Source organism: Thamnophis sirtalis, unplaced genomic scaffold (genome assembly GCF_051295495.1).
Source record: "Thamnophis sirtalis isolate CommonGarterSnake01/CBP01778 unplaced genomic scaffold, rThaSir2_p1.2 scaffold_6, whole genome shotgun sequence".
Taxonomy (NCBI): Eukaryota; Metazoa; Chordata; class Lepidosauria; order Squamata; family Natricidae; genus Thamnophis; species Thamnophis sirtalis.
The window spans coordinates 68,139,093-68,161,952 of record NW_028261386.1 but is presented as its reverse complement, the minus strand read 5'-3'; the positions used below and the strand labels follow the sequence as shown (position 1 = coordinate 68,161,952).

Here is a 22,860-nt window from a genome sequence, read left to right as displayed (position 1 = left end):
GTTTTTGGCAGTTTATAATTGTTTTAATGTTTTAATGTTTAATTCTCTTCAACACTCAGAGGAACAGTCAATTTTAATAATTTCCACAGCTTTACATGTGTGACTTACCTGCTTCATCAAAACTTTCATGTGATATTAGTGACTTGCTCCTTCTTTTCATTTTTTTGCCTTTCTCCAAGGAGCTGCTTCCTCTGGGAATACATTCAGCGCTAAACCACAACGAGATACTGAATCCTTCAGACATATGTGGCCAACAGTTTTGTCCCACCAGAGGTAAATGGATTGGAGCCACATGCCATGGAGAGAGAAGATGGTGTGGCAAACTCTCACCCTCTGGTTCTTTCTTTGACTGGACTAATTTTGCTCGCCTTAGTAATGCTACAGTTTTGCTGCCGAATGTAGGGGCTGATTTTTGGCAAGGGCTGCTTCCTAAACTTAGAAATTGGTGCAAAGGAAATACGATATGCTGTAAAGGCCTCATCCTGGTATTTGCCTCTAAAATCTTTAGGATTCCTTTAAGGAGGATACCCTAAAAGAAATGAACAAAATAATTAACAAAGGGTCATCATACCACATATTTGGCAACACTTATGAGTATCAATGTGCTTGCTGATAGCTCCTGCTCACTTTCTAAAAAGTTTTTTTAAAGAAATTAATAGACGCATACTACAAAATTAAGTACAACCCTCAAGCATAATCTATTTCTAACAGAGCTTCTGAACTTCAGACAGAATACAGAGGCATTCTGAGAAAATAAAACAATAGGTCAGTGGTTCTCAACCTGTGGTAGATGGACCCCTAGAGGGCCATGATGTCATCACAGGGGGGTCCACTAAGGCTTGAAAAAATGTTATTATTTAAATATTGAATTAAATCTTGTGGTCCATGGCCATGGCCCATGACCACAAAATGTATTTAAAGCGAGTCCGTGGTGAAGAAGATTGAGAACCACTGTACTAGATGGATATTGCCATATAAACCCTATATGGACTGTCTTGCCCAGAAGAAAAGCATGGCAGGGTAAACAGAGGATATCCTGCAAATCTAGAAAGTATAGTAAGAAGTGAACTCGCCAGTTTGCTGTTCAGTGAATGAATGTCTGGGATTTACCTATGTGCTATCTTCCCATCATTGGTCTTTACCCATGCAGCCAAAGAAACAAACATAAACTATAATAATAATCTTAAAACAGCACTATTTTCAAACCATCAAATTATCTTCCCTGGCTACTTTCCCCTAAATTTCTAACATTTTTTTTTTTTTGCCCAAATCTATGCAAACTATTAATATATTTCAGTTACAGCAGCGGTTTCCAACCTTTCTCACTTGGCGAACAGATGTGGGGGGGAGCGGGGATGGTGTGGTGCAGGTAGCAGGTATGTGTGTGCAGCTCCATTTGTGCAAGCGGCAGGCACATGCATAAATGGAGCTGAGCGTGCAAATGTGCCACTTGCACAAATGGAGCAGTGCGCACAAACATGCTGCTTACACAAGTAGAGCTGCACACACATGTGTACTTGCCTGTCGGTGTGCTCTTGGGTTACAAAACGGCAGAGGCGTGGCACCAGGCCACGGCCCAGGGGTTGGGGATTCCCGAGTTAAAGGATAACATACTAATTTGACAATCTTAGTAATAAAACACAGATATGAAATCAATAATTAACTTCAATTCAAAGTACTTCCGTTTATTGTTAAAATCTTACCGTAGCAGGTGTTTTTTCTAAAAAGATCCTTAGAAGAAGTGTGAGTTCTTCTGAAGATGTGCTTGAGCTCATCAGAGAAACCAGCAGATCCACTAATATTTTCTGACATTCTGAAAAGCAGAATCATGGTTTTAAAATATTATTCCATATTATACTAAACTCTGTTAAATCTGTTAAAAATTGGATGCAATCCAACAGATTTAATCTAATAAACAACTCAGTGTGGCTTCTAGGCTTCTTTTCTTATTTGTCCCAACAGCAATCCTTACAATGCTAGATATTTTTCCCCTTACATCAGAGGAAATAACTGAAAACAACTTCATAGACTTGTGATTAAGGAAGAAGTATCTTGCTTCATATCCATCTGCTGTTTGTTCACTGCTACAATTTGTGGTGTGTAATCACAAGCGCAAAGACTTGCTGCTCTAGAAGATTTCACACACACACCATAGCAATGTAAAAATGTAAACAAATATGGTGCCATAGTGAAGACATAAAAAAGGGCACATGCATTTTAAACCCTTTGGGTTATATTAGGAATAACAAAGGCAAAGCAATTTCCAATAGCTACAAATAATACTAAATATTATATTCAGCATCTTTTGCTTGTGGAACTACATAAGTGATATTAGTTTTCACCTCAAATGTGATATAGATTGAGATACTTCCCCCGCCTCGAGGGAGATACTAATAGACCCTCTATCTTAAACAATGTTGTGAGGAAAGCCAGATAGCTTCATACCTATACTCTACCCAAACCTATGCTAAAATAAGTAGAACTGAAGCAAAATCAAAAGTTTCCAGAGAATAAGTAAAATAATCTTTGCAAAATGTAATTTTTCAGTCAAGACATGCAACTGAAGTCACATGCTTATATAGTAAATCATATATTATTAAGACAATATATACGAATCAATTTTCTTGAATTAGTGTCATTTATTTCATTTTCCTTATATGAGTTTTAAAATATCTACCTATTTATCTGAAGAGATTTATCAAACCAGAAAAAAATCAATACAAAATGTTATTGATTCTGTACCTAATATAATAGAGGCTATTACCTAAGAGTGATGATTCCCCTCTCATGGTTATACATCTTTCTTAAAATTGAAGATTAAAACTGGTTCTCTTCTGAAACCCATTAGAATATGGATCAAGACGGAGAGAGTTTGAAAGACAGTTTACACTCAATCTAATCATTATCCTGGGGCAAATATGAAGTTACATTAAATACTCATTTACAGACAAAAGCTGTATATAATCCAACAAAACAAAGCACAATTAAATCTCAGTATTTTATTAAGAAATTATTTTATTACTGTAATGCTCTCTCACATAAACCAATATTAGAATATATTGAAAATATGTCACTGAGTAGGAACATGAGAGTAGCTGCCAAGTGTTAAAGCAAATCAAAAGGAAATATCAATTTTTATATACAACTCACCATGAAAACAGGAATCTGTTTGTGTCAATACATGGAGGAATCCTCCCAGAAGGCTCTTTACAGCTCCCTAAAAACCAACCAAGATAAAATAAATTATACTCATCATGAATTAATAAAATATCCAGCAGTGATAGGGAAGTACTGTCCAGCAATATGTTACAGCTAAATGAGTAACAACCCCAGCCCCAATGTATTTTTAACTAAATCCTTTGTATTGCCCTGTTTCCTCAAGTTCGTAATTATGTTTTCACATTATCAAGCTCATTGCCAAGTTATAAGATGCAGAGACTGTAGTCTAGATATATAAACATGTCTAACATGTGAAACAATTTGCTCTTGTTCACACCTCTTCTCTAAATTCTACATTCTCCATCAACACAGTGTTTTCACAGCAAATGGCCTCATCCATTATTCCCACATTTATTTCCAATCTCTTGTTTCCATGCCTGTTAAGAATGTCTGTGTTGCTATTTAATGTAAAGTTGATGGGTATATGACTAGATATGATATAAGCCTGGGCAGTGACTTCCCAAAGGTACTTTTTCAAAAAGCAGCTGGACTTTGTTTTTCCTTGAAGATGTTTGGAAAAAGCACCTTTGGAAACCATGACCTGGATGATTGAGAATCTCTATATAGACATGCAGTGACTTTGTTTACCCAACACAATAAAGCCATCCAACTGAACAATAAGACAATGTGCATTGTCATTTGACTCCTTACACAAAAAATTCCTTTAAATGTGCTTTAAGTCCTCCCTAAGGCCAGGTGTGACAGTTAAACTAGCAGTAGCAATCATTTCTAGTTAGCAGGAGGAGGAATTTGAAACCAAATATTAACCTGGTATTTGAATGACATCCCACTGTTTCATGGGATATTTCAGGTCTGGAACAGCCTGATTTCAGAGATGCTGTCTCAATTTTTGGAAGTGAACTCTCTACAAAAAAGTTATCTGTGATCTGGAACCCATGGATTAGCATTATGAACACATTTAGAACACAATGGATTACTTAGTGTTCCAGAAGACTCACTTCCAGAAACAAACCATTCCTGGATTAACACATTCCTTCCTTGTCATTGGAACTAATTATTCTCTTAAGGCAGAAAATGACAATTGTGTGAGATATGGAAGCCTTAGGATAAGGATTCCTTGAAGGTTTCCTCTAGTTGAAATGCTGAAGGTTCCTCAAATTGTCAATTGATTCCCCTCTTTTCTAGGCTTTGTAGGAATATCTCTCTTGCTTCTTCTGTCCAAGCAATATATTAACAGACAGAAATATGAATATAAAAACAACTTATAGGTCATCTTCTATTCTAACTATGTTCACAATTTAACACAACATAACCCATAACTAAAACCATGTATAAAATAATAAACAAAAATTATCCACATCATCTGATAAAACAGGAGATACAGTGGAAAACAGAACCTCAACTAAAATTTATACTCCATGTGAAGTGAACATCTTTTGCAAATAGAAAGTCAGACAATGAAAACGAGTGTCTGCTAGCCCAAGACAGAAATTTTTTACAGCTTAATATGGTTACTGCAAGGCTATTTTTTTGTTCTCATCAACAGAGAGAATATTTCTCCATCAACTCTTACAGCATAAACAACCTACTGCCAGTCTCTAAAGTAAAGTATTATGCATCAAACTCTTCATCACTAATATGTTGAACTATGTCCTCAAATAAACCAAAACGTAACTGGATTAAAATGGATTAAATAGTTTGTGATCAGAACGTGGTGAGAAGCCAATCATTGTTTTAATACTGGGCTTCTGAAATTTTGCAGTGATGCGACCCCTTTAATTAATTTAATTAATAAATTTGTGTGACCTCCCAAAATAAAACTCTAGGCTTAGAGTTTGGGCAAGAAATATACTTTTAATAAATTTTATTTAATTTTATTTAATTTTAATTTAGCAAATAAAACAATGATAGGCTCTTCCCACTTCATAAAAGAAAACAATGCATTGGAAATAAACAATAAAACAACCAAATTTTAAACCATATTTCTAATAGGAAAAATGTTGAGTTTTGCATTATTTCTAAAATCTGTTATAGTTGAGATAGCCACTCATACTTTTAATTCTACTATTTTGGAATGGTGCCTGCTCTTTACAGCAGCATGAGGAAGTACTCCCAGTGATCCAGCTTAGTATCTGTAAACCAATGCTCCAGATTCACCCTTGATTTGCTTGGACAAGCCAAGCAAAGTAGGAATAAATGTGACAGCGATGCAGCATTGGCTGTCCAAATCATACAGGGTAAACATATAAAATCAGAACTCACTTGGCAGCTGGCTTATTCAAACAAAGTAGAGAGAAAAGCCAGAGTCCTGCCTGACAACACCAGAAGCTTTCCTTCCCATTTTGCTTGGACAAGTCGATAACTTGTCTAAGGAAAATAGATGCAAATTATGACAGCAATACTGAATTTCAAGCACAAATCCTCCAAATTTGCAGTGTAGCACGCTGTGTGAACTGGGGCATTGTATTAAGCAAATTACTCTCTTTGTTTGGGCAACTAGATTTTGTTAAGTTGGTTTTAATGCTTAAGAGACTCTGAACCAGACTACCATAATGTGGTTTCTTTGATTAGGATAGATGGATTTTATCAAGCTGTGTCTGTGCCACAGGGTTGCGTGAATCCAGCCACAAGGATATATACCTGTTCCATTAGTAATGTTGCATTTTTTTCTTTTAGCCTGACTACTTTCAAGAAGCTGTGGAAAACATGAGTGAGCACATCTAGGCTCGGACTGCCAACAGAAAGTAAATGTAATTCCAGCATACATAGTTCAGGATATATCAATTCTCCTTGAATAATATTTTCAGCAAGATCATTAGGAACACTGCAGTAGCCAAAACATCCTTGCTCTCTTTTAATGTCTGTTCCTGGGGGGGAAAAGAGGCACATCATTATATATAGAAATTCCATTATTCAGAGTCTGTTTGCCCTACCCATCTTTTTGTGTGTGAGAGTCTTATCCTGCTACCCAACAATAATGTTAATTACCGTATTTTTCAGAGTATAAGACACACTGGAGTATAAGACGCACCAAGGTTTTAAAGAGGCAAATTAAAAAAAGTTTTTGCACTCTGAAGACCTCCCAAAAACAGCCTGTTTTCGCAGTTTTTTTTTTAAGGCATGAATAGCCTTTAGGAGGCTTGTAGAGTGCTCCTGGGGGATGGGGAGGCCCCCCAAAAAGCAAAAAAAGGCCCATTTTTCATGAAAACGGGCTTTTTGTCAAAAAAAATGCATTCATAACCTTTAGAAGGCTTATAGAGTGCTCCTGGGGGCTGGGGGGGGGGATTGAGCAAAAAATGGCCCATTTTTCACTCATTTCTGCCCTCCCCAGCCCCCAGGAGCACTCTGAAAGTCTCCTACAGGCTCTGCACGGCCATTTTGGTGAAGGGCATGGGGTTTCGGGAGGCAAAAATGTGCTATATTCAGTGTATAAGATGCACCCAGATTTTCAGCCTCTTTTTTGAGGGAAAAGGGTGTGTCTTATAGTCCGAAAAATACAGTACTTGACAATAGAATAGATGACTAGAAATCAAATATTCTACACAGTCCAAAGTCCCAAATCCATTTGTAGCATACTCTCAGTGAAATGTGAAGGGTAAATCACATGCACTCATATTCAATGTATGTCTGGCCTTAGAAAAGGAGTTAATTAGATATAGAGGCATTGTACATTACATGACAATAGGTTGACTATTTTGATGGCTTTTTATTTATTTATTTACGTCTTCATTAATAATGCTGCTTACAAACCCTGTTATGTCAATTTGAGTGAGAGTTTATAAAGGGTTGCATTGTACTAAAAAAACACCACATAAGGTTTGTAACGGAGGTTTCCAACCCCAGGCCATGGCCCGGTTCTGGGCCACAGCCAGTTTGTAACCAGAGATTACGCTGCTCGCATAAACAGAGTTTCACGGTACACATGAGTGCCCATGGCATGTGTGAGCACATACACCTGCAGGTCACACAGAACCATATACTCTTCTCCCACCCCACCGGTCCACAAAGCTAGAAAGCTTGGGGACCACTGGATTATAACATGGAGCTCCCATAAACAAAAAATAAAAACTCAAGTTGTATTCTTGAGTGACAAAATTATGAAGCAAACAAGAATGGAAGAAATAATGTAACTGCTTCTATTTTTTCCTAATAACATTATTACAGAATTTTCCAGGGATTCAAACAGCAAATTATAATGATGAACTAGGAGGTGGGAGGAGCGAAAGTCTAATAGGGTCAGTTTTAAAAACTGTTACACAACACTTGAACAGGTCTATATCCTAAAGGACCTTAGGATTATCAACTATGGAAAAAATATTCTACAATTTACTATTTCAGTGCAAAAGGGATTACTCAGAGCTCAAGTACTTGCCTTCATCCTTGCTTTCATTGTCATCTGAATTACTTTCACTATCAGCATCATAGCCTTTTTCTTCAGCAAAAAATTTAAAACAATAGCATTGTGATTCATCAGCTTCTTCAGATATATCATCAGGCCGAGATACAGGCTCCTTCTCAGACTGATGGGTCTGACATGACATTACAGAAGTTTAAAATGTGCAATTAGAAATTAGACTACCGTCTATTTTCATAGATTCTAGACTTCATAGCACTGAAAACTATGCTGAAATATTGACAGGTAAAATAGGATAGAAAATATCTGTCTAAATATACTAACCCCCACTTCCAATTAGGTAATACATTCCTTAATATTTTACATTCAATGTACGAAGAATATAACAGACGAAACAGAAATGCAGGGGAATGCAGAATAAATAAATGGGAAGGCAGCATTTAGACTAGTAGGTTTTTGAAATTCACATTCACATTCTGGCTTAGTCTTTTAGTTCACCATGCATCCTAGCTTGCCCAGTTGTTTTGCATACTTAACACCCCCCCAAAAAAAATTCTAGATCAGACTAAAAATCCTATCTAGTCTAGTATTCTGGTCCAGCTATTTACAAAACTTCTGAAAAATGAGACTGTATTTAAAAAGAACAGGAAAGAAGAATCAAATTGTTGCAGAAATCTTGGAAGTTACTCAAAGTTACCACAATAGTAGCTCAGCTAGAATATGCATGCTACCCATTTCAAGAGGATGGTAATATGCCTAAGAGCAACCCCATAACTGCAGGGCCTGGGACAAGTAAACAAACAATAAGAAACATGCAATTTGAGCCAGTTATACCTTTTCTTTCTTTTCTTCTGAACGATCCAGATCAGTAAAATATGTTCCCAATGCAACTCGAAGCAAAGAATCAAATAAAGGTTTCACCAACTCTGTATCCATTACTCTAGCTTTAGTAAACTGTTCCCTCATTTCAAGTAATATATCTTCCACACAAATGTTCTAAATTTAAGCACAAATAATTATTCACTTTTAATTCATGGAAATGCTATCAAAACCAACTACAGTTTCTTCTCTTATTTGCATTCTATGGTAAACTGTTGCTGAAAACAAGAATCAACATTCATTTCTCCAAGGATTTTTTTATATGCTGTGCTCCCATTACAATTATTATTTCCAACTAAATATCTTTGTTGCATTCCAATATAATATACATGGTTTCATTTTAAAAAACCCTACAAAGTTACTAAAACACTATTGTATTAATTTTGAGTAAGGGATACTACAATTTCCACTACATCAGAAATTGAAACGTACACTTCTTATCCCTTGGCAGTTTTTATTTTGCTCTCATTGACTTCTTTATGGAAATATATTTCTATCCATTTTTGATAGTTATTTGTATTAGTCCTCTTTTGTATTATTATTTGCTATCTCCTCAGGATTACCTTATTAAAAGGAATTACACTCCCTTTTAAACGCTGGTTCTCAGCTGTCCATTTATAATTATATTCTTGCAACTCATCCAAATTACTTGCACTTATTATTCACACAGGTTTTCCCCTTGGTTTTATCTTTGCCACAAACTCTGCACTACACTCAGCCCCTCCCCTCCGCAAAGCTGTTCAAGAATGTGAAGACCTCACAGCACAATAGATGGCATGGATTGTGGGGCTTGGGGAGAGTTGAGAAATGCCATTCTGTCATTCTGATACATTTGGTAAACTTCATTAAACTTATAAATTCTGCTTGTCATGAGATACTTGTTTCAACATGCCAAACAACTGGCTTTTTTAATCCACTTTCTAAAGCATCTGTCAATTAGAACCAGGATTGTCAATATTTCATGAGGTTTTAATGGCACATACCTGAAGAGACTCCATTTCAGCCTTCTGCTGGAAATTAGTTGCACTGTGTAAACAAATTGCCACCAGAGCTTCCAAAAGTCTTATGCCATGCAGCAACCAGTCATTCTCTTGCATTAAGACATGTTTTGATTCTGCAGTGCCATCAGTCGAAGCTTGCTCTGCAACTGAATGCTGGTGAGAGATCGATTTCTGTTGACCTATATTGTCAAGATTTCCATCAGTATTATTGTCCGACTGCCCTTTCCCATTGTTCACTATCAACTGCGATGAGCCATTTTTGAAAAGGAATTCAGTAGGTTTCTCCTGCATACCTTCTTCCTTTTCTTCTTTCACGCCAAGTTTCTCAATAATCATGGCTATTAATCTGTGACATACTTCAAAACCACCAAGTCTATGGAATTGTCTTTGGAATACTGCATTACACAAATAGATCGAACGACACATTGACCAAGTATCTGCTGCCCTGTGTATATGTTCCAAGGAAGGTAGAGTCAAACTTTCAAATGACAGACATGGAAGCTTATGGCTGAAAGGTTCACTAGCAGTACTATCATAACCTGAAGTATCTTCAGAATCATTTGTTGAATCTCGATCAGCCTCTGCTTCCTTACTTACGCATAAAAAAGTAACACAGAGAAATATGTTTATCATGTTGAGGTGAACATCTTGACTGACTGATTTCTTCCTTTTCGGATTCACTTCTTTGAGCCCAGCATAAAATTTACTTAGGCTCTGAGGCACATCAGAAACCATTTGCTGTCTATGAACAGAAGCATCCAAGTCTAAGGCAGGCACTTTGTCTTCACTGTCCAAACCATCCACATCTGGCATCAATTGATCTGTCTGCTGATCTCCAAGGGAAAATATTAATGTTTCAAATACTTTCAATGAGTATGCTCTCACACTGTCCAAGTAGTTTAATTCAGTTATTTGATTTATTCCATTACAGCTTAAAAATAATTCTTGTATTATTCTGTGGAGAAAAAAAATATTTTAAACTGTTATCAACTAAATGAAAGAGAGAGAGGGAGGGAGGGAGGGAGGGAGGGAGGGAGAGAGAGAGAGAGAGAGAGAGAGAGAAATAATTTACTATAATGCCATGTGTTATTGGGGGTTGGCTTATTAACGCTAAACTTCTAAATTCCTTTACAAACATTTTTTTCATTAATATATAGTTTCTTGTAGTTAGTACAGGATAATCTAGTGGGAAGAAGAAAAGGATTCAGTCAGCAGCTATTCCATACTTGGAGATGACAAGAACTGAATTTGGATCTTTTAATCCAAAGCATGTACTATGCTGCCAAATTATGCTATACTATGCTATTCATATTTCAAAGCACAGCTTCGGTAACTAATTGCTACATTTTTAATAACATACATGAAAAAAGCAACTGAGAAGTGGGATGCAATAAGCATAGTAACATACAAACTTTTATCAGAATACTAGACTTTGGTCTTGAACATATACTGTGGGAATTATGGAATATGGGCTTATATATTTCCAAATAATACAAGAGCTGATTTTTCTATGAAGCAATAGTTTTTCAGAGCATTGAGGAGGTCTTTTGGCAGGACCTTAACTATCTGAAAACATATGTGCTTATTTATCTTTAAAGATGCAAGATTTGTCAAGAGAGAAGAAAATAAATGTGGCCTCATATAGATTTAGTGTAGAAATAAATTCCAAAATTGGGCATTTATGTAAATCTAGTATGGAATATAATCTTGTAAATACAACAACAATATAATTTCCTTAGTAGGACCATAAGAAGTTTAATCCAAGGCCAATTTAAAATGGGAGCTATCCAGGAGTAAGAATTTATGACTTTGCCGATCTTTACTCATCTTCCTTTACTATCACCAGTTACGTTCTTAGCTTCCAATTTTATTATGCCAAGAAGATGTATGGAAGAAATTGGCCAAATATATTTATCCCCTCCACAATGAACAAAATGAACAAACCTGGATTTAAACAGTATTGGTAGAGTCTGTAAGTAGATCTGAAGGACTTCCTGAGGCAGACATCTTTTTTGATAGCCACTTGTTTGAATAAAAGCAGTAGTTGCACCAGTTTGTTGGGAGTAATGAGCCAACTCAACACCTCTCTGGAGCACTGGGCTGAATATATAATTGTACAGCTTCCACTGAATAATCTCATTGCCTTTTTGGATCAAACTGCAAATATGACTAGCAATCTGCATGCAACGCAGTTTGTCATCATCCTCAAAAACAAGGCTCTGATATGCTTCCAAGGCATCCCATTTCAGAAACATATTTTCAGATCCTCTGCTAGGCAAAATTCCTTGAAACCTGTATGGAGCTGATGAACTTGACGCTGATACTTCAGCAGCATTCCCATGTAGGAAGTCATCAAGTTCTGCAAGTTGATCACAGTCAATGCTACAGATGTTGCAAGAGGCATGTGTCACTTTCTGAGAAATTTGTAATCCTCCAAGTTGTTCTAAAATAAACTTATTAAGGATGCTTAATATATGTGGCTGAAAATTTTTGAATGTTTGTGATCTGAAGGAATGAAGCAAGGGGCTAATTACTGATTTAGGATCCATGCAGCAACATATGCCTACATTATGGATTCCAGTTAAGATCTGAAAACACGTACTGTTCAGAGAAAGTTTTTGCAACAATCTCAGACACTGGTGAGCACAAACAGCAACACAGCAACACCGGTCAGGATAATGAACTTCCCCATCAGCTGTTTCTTCAAAAGGACTCTTAGAAGCTTGATTTTTAAAAGTAGAAACTGGCAATCCTGAGAGATCTCTGTGGTGATGCATGAAGTGAGAATACTCACACCGCCTGTGCCGTTTTCTCGTACACACAGACTGATGAAGTTGTTCCGATTTCACCTTTTTGATAGTGCTGATTATTTTCATAATGCTGTTGATGAGGGCTTTGAGATACTCTGACGCTTCTGTGTTAACCTCTGGGCCCCTGGCGCATAATCCTTCCATCTGGAGTGCTGTGGTTTCAAACAGTTTGAAACCCTGCTGCTGTATGAATTCGTGAACTAGATCCATTGCTTGGCTAAAATAAATTGGATTAGAGGCTGCACTCTGAAGGCAGCAGATTAGAATTTGCAGAACTCCTTCTATGAACTCGGGCAAAAGAAGGAATCTGTGGCGATTCTGTGAGAAAAGATTAACTTGCAATACGTTTTGTAAAGTTCCTTGCGATCTTAAAGGAAAAGGAATAAATAGTGCATCTAGAATACATTTCACTTTTAAGGCTGCTTTAAGTAAATCAGTAAGACTTTTTCTCAAATTACCAGGCATAGTATCAGCATTAACATCCACTGCCATAAGATGCAGCACCGTCCTAAAAAGCATTCTCTGAACCAGAGCAACTGATTCTTCTGTCCAACTTGATGAAACAGCTTCATTTTCAGCAGCACTATTTATATTATAACAATCTCCAAGTTTAGACAAGAATTCCGTTAAAGTGCCTATCACACTGGCTGTCAATGCAGACTTGTGGTTCAATGCAATATCAAACTTACATATTTTTTCCAGCAAGGACAGTAAGATATGACACAAATCAAAGGGAGAGTTGTCTAGATAAGTGGCAGATGGTGTAACTGACTCATCTGAAGCCTGAACAATACCTTCTTGAACTGGAATGAATTGTTGGGAGTTCTCCCTTCCATAATTACAGCTCTGGACCATTTCAGATTCTAGAAAGTTATATCCACTTGTTACAGATTGCTCTTTAGACTGGTTTGCTGGAAAAGGCTGCAGAAGCTGTGGTCTCCTGTGCCTTATCATAGCGCTAGTCTTCTCATCTGAATTGCCTTCTGAATCAGAGGTGGAGATTTGGGATTTCCTAGCATCCCTCACAGAATATCGATGAGTAGTTTTGCGCTGGCGTCTGTTCTTCCATGAAGAATTTAGCTTTCCAGAAGCCTGAGCAGACAGATGAACATTTTCTCCTATATTTGGTTTTTCCTGAGTAGGTTTCAGAGAACTTAGGGTTGTCTCTTTGGTCAAACATATTTCAACAGAGAAGGGCAGATTAAAATCTATAAGAAAACAGGAAGGTTATTTAAATTGATACTAGAATCTCACAGCTTGAGAAACAACTGTGTCATCATACAGTATCATCTAGATGTAAATTTATATGGCCAACCTATTACTTAAAAGATCTTTAAAGACTTGCCACACAGAGGGCAAAACCTAACTGTCAACAACATATATGCACCTAAATGATTTTAGAATGATCTAAATGTATGTTATTAAGATTCACCTTGTAATAAATATAATCTATCTAGCTAATTCAAAAGTGTCCTGACCAAATCCATTTTCTTTTTTTTCCTCTTTGTTATATATAACAAGAACTATAGTTTTTAAATATGAAATACTACAGATTATTTATTTTGGGAAAAGAATTTAATGAAACTAGCTGTAGTACAAAAATTAGCCCTTGAACACAAAAACTGATGCCAAACTTTGAATAAGAACTCTTTAAATCAAAGCTAAACAAACCCCTCAGTTTAATTTCAGACACAACTCGGTTCAGTACCCTGTCTACAATATATGACTCTTCATTTTTCCAAGTTGTCATGAATATTTATGAAGCACTTTAAAAAGTACATTTTATAAGGCAATGGAGAGATGTAGAATACAATTGTAAAAAAGCTCTACGATACCTATTAAACAACCTTGCTTTTATATGGTTATATGCACAGAAATTTTAGATGATCACTTATCTGGAAAAATGTATTTCAACTTATAATTATAAAACATATTTTAAATTTATGCATCAAGATTACAGAGAATTTACCTATGGCCTTTTCTTTCTCCACAGGTATTTTCCATACTAGTGGCAGAAGCGATAGAAGGAGAGTAAGAAGGTCTTCTCGACAGGTAAGCTCCTATTAAAGAAACAAAAACTCATGATTTGGGGATAATTCTGAAAAATAATTTACCATACATTCATAATCAAACCTGGATTAAAGATTTATTGGGGTTTTTTTTCAAAGCTTCTAATACCAATTTACAGCATTCTGTATTAACATTTTAACCATTTAACCTGAAGTGAAAAAAGTTACAGGTAATCCTCAAAGTAATAACTGCAATGGAGTCCCCTTTTTCAGGTCAGTCAGAAACAGTTACTAAGTGACCAATCATAAATTGAGGACTACCTGTAATTCAATTGAGCTCTAATCCTGAGAAATTTTCTTTCTTCCATCTCTCAAGATTTTTCTCTAGTTCTTTCAATTTAACCTAAGGTATGGCTTTAAGACTGGAAATGCCTTACATAATCAGTGTGTTCCTTAGACTTCCCCTTAGATTTCAACACAGCTAAATTTACAATAACATTTTAGAACAGCTGGCAGAAGTTTGGAGTACTGTTTCATAACATTTTTGGACTACCGTATTTTACTATGGCAATTGCTTCACAGAATTCAGTTTTATTGCACGCCCTTTTTAACCTGTACATTAGTAATATAGGGGTGCCCTCCTTTACCTTTCTATTTAATCCAGTGAGACAACAGATACCGTGATTATTTTTACCAGTTATTTTTAAATGATACTGAAGCCTACATCAATTTCAATCAGGTTTTTCTTTGATCTCTGGATAGATTGGCCCCAGGACAGATTTTTCTTTTTATTAGCTTAATCAATTCCAGAAAATACTAGGAGTATAATGGGTTCTTGCCTTGTCTCCAAATACGGTTTAATATTCACATTAAAATGGTAAATGAAATAACCAATTTGGAAAAGAAATACCATTAGTGTGACAACACCAAGGTAAACAGACATATAACTGCAAAAATATTGTATAGCCACAAAAATAAAACAATAACAAATAGAAGTAATATTGTCTAAGACAGTAATGGCTTAATCAGGCTATTAAATTTGTACTGTCTGCATTTCCACACCAGGTTAAATTGATAAATTGCAACTCTGGTTTATTTTTAAATAGCAGGAAATTTAAACCTGCCTATTTACTTAATTTATGATTCAATGTATTATGAAAAAATTACCAAGTTTAGTTAACCTATGAGTGAACTGGCTGGAAAGAGATCCTATCCTTCAAATCATTCATATCTGATTACTTCATGTGGGTAAAATACCCACCATGTCCTACATTATTAGTACAGTGGCTAAAAGCTACAGCACTTGTTTCTATCTTACAATGTTGGCCTAATGCAGGGGCGTCAAACTCATGTTATCACAGCGGTGTCACATGGCATATCAGGACTTTTATCCCCTTTGCTAAACTGGGCGTGGAATATGGCCAGCCTGTGACGCATCCAGCCCGCGGGCCGGGAGTTTGACAGCCCTGTCCCAATGGAAGGCTTTTGTGTGAACCATAAAATACGACCAATAAGATTGTAAAATGCATCTGTCATCCTGATCCTGGCTGATATAAAAATCCAATTTCAAAACAGAATATGAAAGTGATCCCAATTAGTTAATCTTCTTTATAATTATACTGTAAGTGCAATGAAGGATATGTATCATATTTTTTCAATCAAATAGATATTTTTCCAGCTAAATGCATCCTATTTTGACAAATGTGAAAACAACATTTACCTGATCAATGATGGAATTAAGTTTAGTAAGCAAAATGAATCCACGACCTTGAATAAGGTAATGTCCAAGGGCAGCTATGTGTGTTTTCTCTTCCTCTTCCTCCCTGGCTTCCACCCTTTGGTCCACTGCATTGCAAAGATGGCTAACATCGGACAAAAACTCTCGTGCCAGAGAGTTACTCGCAGTGCTCATGTCTGAGCTGTCACGAATAAACAAAAGGTTTTCAACATTAATAAAAAACATGATTTCCAAAGATGTAAGGAAGCTAGAATAGTTTATATAGTTTGTACAGGTATCATTTTTTAAAATTTGTGACTTTGAGTCAGTTTTTGACTCCTGGTAACTGCCTCGGCTAGTCCCTGCAATTTTCCTGGCAAGGTTTCATTGGAAGTTGTTTGCCACTGTATGCTTTCCATTGAATAGTTTAGCAACCTAAAAGAGCGACACCATTTGTCAGTTAACTGGCTGCTACTATAATTTATACTATAGTACTAAATATTTTGTTTCCTAGATTAGAATACTTTCCCCATATATTAGAAAAAGATATGTGAGAAATCACCTTATATTGCAAGCCTATCAGTATTTAATCGATTATAATTAAACAATCTGCATATTATTGGCATACATACAGGACAGATACTGATTTTTTTTAAAATAAATAATTTATACAATAAGCTAACATTTCTAAAAAAAATGATCGACACATTCTCAACTCTTTAAATCTTTGCAAAACTATTCAGTTTCAAATAAATGGACATCAAAACATTTTGAAAAGCTATTAACAGAATTGGCTTTGGAAAAGTTACAGTATGATACATTCTGTTCTCATCTGAGGACAGAGAAAAAGAGGAGAATATTAAAACAGGAGTACCTTAGAGGAAATATGAAAGCATGTATTTAAAATTTATGCACAAATTTAAAATTTTAATAAGCTGTATAAAAATTAGGATGGTCCTCATATATCTTCCCTGATAAGAAAGCAAAATAAGGGTTTCTGCAAGGATTGCTACATTTAGCTGTTTAAAATAGTTCTCAAAAATCCTTCCTAGGAAATTACTTCTAATGCATTACATGCAAAGAAAAATAAGTGGAGAAGGAAGAAGAATGTCTTATGGTGAACCTATGGCACAGGTGCCACATGTGGCACTCAGCGCCCTCTCTGTGGGTTTAGTTCAGTTCAGCTCCACTGCACATGCACGCGTGCCTCCCGCCAACCAGCTGGTCGGCAGGTCTCTGCCACGCATGCACAGGGCAGGGCATGTGCACGGGGGGCATGTGCGCATGCACAGGGGGAAGGGCGCATGCAGGGGGTGCACACATGCACAGAGGCTGTGCGCGCATTGCATTTTGGGGGTTTGGCAGGTGCACATTCACGTGTGTGTACACTTTGGGTGCTCAGTCCGGAAAAGGTTAGCCATCACTGTCTTATATAAATTCAAATTTACATAATTCTGAGATGGAAAGGAGGAAATGTCTATACATGGAAACATTGGAAGCTTCAAGTTTGATTATCCATTTTATTCACAATTAAATTATGGTACTAATGAAATATGTTGTAAGGTACACACATTTTTTTTAAAAGGTCAAGTGAGATTCATGTCAGCAGTACTCCAGACTGTTTATTAGATACTATTAGTCTATAAAGTATCCCAAGTTTACTTCAGACACATGAAAACCTAAATAAGATTAAGGGTCATACAAATTATCCTGCATCAGAGGAAGACCTACTATTTAACTTCTATAATTATAATTTCGTTGTTATTACAAGCAGTAGAATTGTAAGGGAATTATCCTGTTTTCTACAATCTTCGACATCTTGATTCAGTACACTTTTGTGCTTATTTAAATATCTTAAAATACACTCAGTCCCCAAAACTCACCAGATTACACTTCCTCTCTCATTGATAGTAATTATCAAGCGTTAAATAGATATGTTCTCAGTATGTCTGTTAGCGACTGACCTGTAAAACAAGGCATGTATGAAATAAATAAAATGCATACTATGGCTAATAAAAAATGTACCTAAAAATAATTGTTAGAATCCTTCACAAATTAAAAGCTCGCTTAAAAAACACAACTTCATTCCTAAAGGCTGCATATTGTACGCTATATGTTTAATCTATACTGCTCCCATTTTTCTCCAAATGTATACAAGAAATCAGCAGAATACAGAACATAATTAATTATTAAAGACAGGCTGTGTTCAAAGTGAATATGTAAAAAGGTAATTAGAAAATGACCCAAAATGGACATTATAGCTAGTATTCAAGAATTGTGTGTTTTTTAAAGCACTTTCTATTGAAAATTTTAATTACAATAGTTAAAGCAAATACAAACTAAACAATTTAGTTCCCATGAAAATCTGATTATTTATATAATTATTTCCTGGACTCATGTGTCTTTGACCTTAAGACTTTTACTTAATTTATTAAGAAATAGAAAAGGCAATTAATAAAGGTTCTGTTTTAAAATGTGCTCTAATTTCTTTAAAATTTAAATATTCTTTCAAAGAAAACTGATTTAGAAAAAAACAGTTTGAACAGACTGGTTGAAAGTAGCTTCCTGCTACAACATCTCTCCCAAATTATCTCTTCCAAATTCACCTTTGCAAAATATTCAAATGTGACCAAAGCCTTTAAAGTGCTATATAAACTAAATAGTATAATAAATATATATAATAAAAATCACTTAAATATGAGCCAGCAGTGTGCTGCAGCTGCCCAAAAAACCCAATACATTTCTAGGCTGCATCAACAGAAGGATAGAATCAAGATCAGGTGAACTGTTAATACCACATTATGCCTTGGTAAGGCCACACTTGGAAAACCACATCCAGTTTTGGTTGTCACGATGTAAAAAACATGTTGAGACTCTACAAAGAGTGCAGAGAAGAGCAACAAAGATGATTAGGGGATTGGAGACTAAAACATATAAAGAAAAGTTGTTGGAATTGGGTATATCTAGCTTACTGAAAAGAAGGAATAGGAGTGACATGACAGTAGTGTTCCACTATTTCAGGGGTTGCCACAAAGAAGAGGGAGTCAAGCTATTCTCCAAAGCACCTGAGGGCAGAACAAGAAGTAATCGGTGGAAACTAATCAAGGAGAGAAGCAACATAGAACTAAGAAGAAATTTCCTGACAGTTAGAACAAATGATCAGTGGAACTTGCCTCCAGAAGTTGTGAATGCTCCAACACTGGAAGTTTTTAATAAGAGATTGGACAACCATTTATCTGAAACTGTATAGGGTTTCCTGTCTGAGAAGGGGGTTGGACTAGAAGACATCCAAGGACCCTTCCAACTCTGTTATTCTGTTATGTAACAAGAGTTTATTATACAAGGATTTTTCTGAACAAAATTTAATTAATAAGACAAGAACGCACATTATGAAATAGCATGAATGGAAAGTATACATTAACTAATTGCTCTGTTTTGTTTATATTCGTATCTCACATCTGAGGACTAAAAATAATCCATTTATCTCTAACTAAAATGGCATAGGAGCTGTTTTTCCTTTCCTTCAATTTGAACATTGAGATGGCATAAGCAACACAGAAATAATTGTACAAAACAAATTGGATGAATTACTTTAATTGGGTATCAATCTGGAAAGTCAAGCACTTTGCCCACTGATATGATTGCAACCTTGTTTTATAAGAGCAATAATAACATTGGGAGAAACCACAATAATTGAACTGTTTGCCAGAAATGCTTTTCTCTAATTGAGGCATGCATTGCTATGGACACTCAATTCAAGGTGTGTGACTAATAATAAACCTTCTTGGCTTCACTGCTTGTAAAAGCATACAAATATATTATCTTAATATTCTTGCCAAAAAAGGGAAGGCACTGAACACCACATAAATGTGCAGGTTAGGCCATAAGGGACACTCTAGAGAGAAGACTGACACAATGGCTTATGTTAACTCAACTTGGCAAGTTTCCTGTAACAGTGGACCTGACTAGTGCCCCAAGGCATCACATGCTAATGAGAGCTGTCCTCCAAAATTCTGGATCTGCACTTGCAATGGATTGTGGTCATTGTTTCTGGTAACTCAGAGCAAAGGGGCAATGAACAAGCAAGGCTTAATCAGCTTTGATGTGGCATGGCAACCATGGGTTGAAAAACTTAGCAACTTAGCAAAGCTTGCCATTTTTGCCTCATAGTGAACTTGAATCAATAATAATTCTGCATGAGAATGTGCACGGTAAAAGAGAAAAAGAAAGAAGAAGAGAAAAAGATAACTCAAACTGGAATCAGTAACTCTTGGACCAATTTATACTTCTTCTATAATTAGAATGCCTTCACATAACAAAGCATTTCTGGACTAAGTTGGTTTTACATTTGTTTGAAAAATCACCAGTCTCTATCTAAAAAAGCAATATTTCTTTGATTCATATCCCATGTTCTACAGCTTATCTGTAATCCCTTTACCCTTCCCATATGAATTCTTAATCTGGGTTTTTCTATCTGTCGCTCTGGAAATTCAGGTGCACAGGATTCCCTGTGGTAGCACTGATTTGCAAATAACTGATTTTTTTTTTTTATAAAGAAACCTGTGCTTATATTAGAACTACAATGTTCAGTCAAAAATATTTAATGAATTTAAAAGATGCCTTAATGAACTTGACAGCAGATTTTGAATTTGTAATAGAAGTCCTTAGAAAATGCATATAGTAAGCATCATTTTAAAGAAGGTAAAAAAGGAAGACGCTTCCTACAATAGTTCTGGATTTCTGGAAAATATAGCCTTTTTTTTCTTCAGAACTATTCATATTTTAGAGAAGTTGGAAATCTGGAGACAGGTGAGTTTGATAATTGTTTAAGAATTCCTTAACCTTATCTAAGTACTGCTTCTTTTTATAAACTGTATATATAATACAACTTCAAATATATGCTTTTGGAATATGTATACTCCAAAAGCACATATTTGAGGTTGTATTATAGCAGACAGCAATATACTCAAATCGCTATTAATTAAAAAGAAGTCACCTGCCTTCTATTCCATTTATCTAAGTAAATACTTATTCAACAAAACTGACATTTAGGGACCATTTTTAAATATATTTAAATTACTGACACATTTAATTATACATATCACAGAAGTATGGGCAAAAATAATTCTATCATCTATTTTCTTAATAGCTTCAAATATCTACTAAATTTAATTTGCACATATCATCTTTTAAATCATTATAAATCCAAGGTTATAATGTTCACCAGGGAAAACAGATGATGGAAAAAGTATCCGCATTCCCTTCAAATGTTATATAATCCACCAACTTGATATGCAAATATTGAGAAATGGTTATTTGTTTAGAAAGTGATTCATATATTTTCATGATCACATCTGCTTATTTCTGCCAGAACTCAGATAAGAAAACAATGAACTGTTTTAAATGTGAATTTGTTGAGAAGATGGCATGTATCCCAATGAACTAATAGAAGTACAGGTTAAAGGGATTCTAACCCAACTTTGATAGAAATTATCGAACATTTACTGACTGAATAAATTCACTTCTCCTGGGCAGGATTGAGTGCATCCCTACTAATAAGATTCTGATAAGATTCTGAACGATTTTTTCTGAAAAATCTTGAAGAATGTATGAAGAAAGTTTCAAAATGAAGAATAGTGAATTTGGGATGTCAGTCTGATAACAAAAAGCAGATTTTAAAATTGCTAATCCATAAGCATTTTGAAAATAATGAAGTAGAATTTCATTGTAAAATTAATTATATTTTAAAAATTGGATAACTATGTATACAGATTGTAGAAATGTTGTGCACAGAATTATTTTGACTTCAATAAATATGACATTCCAATACATATATAAAAACCCAATAATTAAGGAGTTAAATTTGGGCAAGGTAATTAGATATAGGGTGGATGGCAGACCTTTTTTATGGCAAAGTAATCAATTTAATAGACCAAGGGAATGCTGTGAATGATGTATATCTTGATTTCACTGAAGCATGTTATAGATTCTGTCATGATATCCTTGTGGACAGATGGATAAAGTGAAATAGAAGATATAGCAACACCGTAGGTTTTAAACTAAATGAATAAGCACACTCAGAAGATATTTTGCATCATTCTGAAAAGAAATAACTGTGGGGCTTTCCCAGAATTTTCTCTGTCCTTGGCCCAAGAATATTCAACATATTTACAAATGACTTAAAGGAACACTTATTAAATTTGTTAAGATATTTGTTTTTGTGCTTTTACACTTTTGTTTTTTCATGATGGCCTTAGCTTGCTATTAGTATTATGTATGTTACTATATATGTGTTCATGTATAACATAGGGAACCATTCTCTAAAGTCACGCAGAAATCAGAATACATGAGTTTTGGGATATAAAAATCAAGGAGCATAGTGTAAAAATGGGACTAAAATTAAATATAAACAAATCGAGATAACGACAATAGGTACAACTAGACTTAGAACTGACAATTAGATGTTGAAGTGATAGATAACTTCTGTCATTTAGGATCAACGGGTAAGGAACAAGCAATCAAGAAATAATTGCAGACTAGTACTTCATAGAATAGTAATCAAATCCATGGGCATGATATTCAGCAGACAACAATATGTCTACCTACAAAGATCAGAATCATGCAAGCAATGGTTTCCCCAATGACAATCTATGGAAATGAAAGTTGAACTTTCAGGAAGCAAGATAGAAATTGTATTGATGCTTTTGAACTTTGGTGTTGGAGAAGACTCTTGAGAATACCATGGGCAGCTAAGAAAAAAAATGGATTATTCAACAGATCAACCCAGAATTTGCATATGCAAATGACCAGGCTGAAGTTTTCCAACTTTGCTCACAATATGCAAAGACCTAACTCTATGTAGAAGGCTCTAATTGTGGGAAAGATGGCAGGAAAGAGAAGAAATGGGTGA

At 35.5% G+C, this 22,860-nt stretch overlaps 1 protein-coding gene across 1 annotated transcript in view; it reads right to left on the bottom strand.

Moving 5' to 3' along the window:
* The window catches only part of LYST (lysosomal trafficking regulator), a 98,360-nt gene that overhangs the window by 66,325 nt on the left and 9,175 nt on the right, over positions 1–22,860 (bottom strand). The window contains exons 2-12 of the mRNA XM_087718070.1: positions 17,834–17,914; positions 15,954–16,152; positions 14,194–14,284; positions 11,359–13,432; positions 9,397–10,369; positions 8,369–8,530; positions 7,553–7,709; positions 5,821–6,047; positions 3,151–3,217; positions 1,704–1,813; positions 109–529 (exon numbers count right to left, since the gene is read on the bottom strand). Coding sequence (XP_087574196.1) covers positions 109–529; positions 1,704–1,813; positions 3,151–3,217; positions 5,821–6,047; positions 7,553–7,709; positions 8,369–8,530; positions 9,397–10,369; positions 11,359–13,432; positions 14,194–14,284; positions 15,954–16,145 — 4,474 coding nt within the window. The 5' untranslated portion in view covers positions 16,146–16,152; positions 17,834–17,914. The remainder of the gene's footprint in view (positions 1–108; positions 530–1,703; positions 1,814–3,150; positions 3,218–5,820; positions 6,048–7,552; positions 7,710–8,368; positions 8,531–9,396; positions 10,370–11,358; positions 13,433–14,193; positions 14,285–15,953; positions 16,153–17,833; positions 17,915–22,860) is intronic.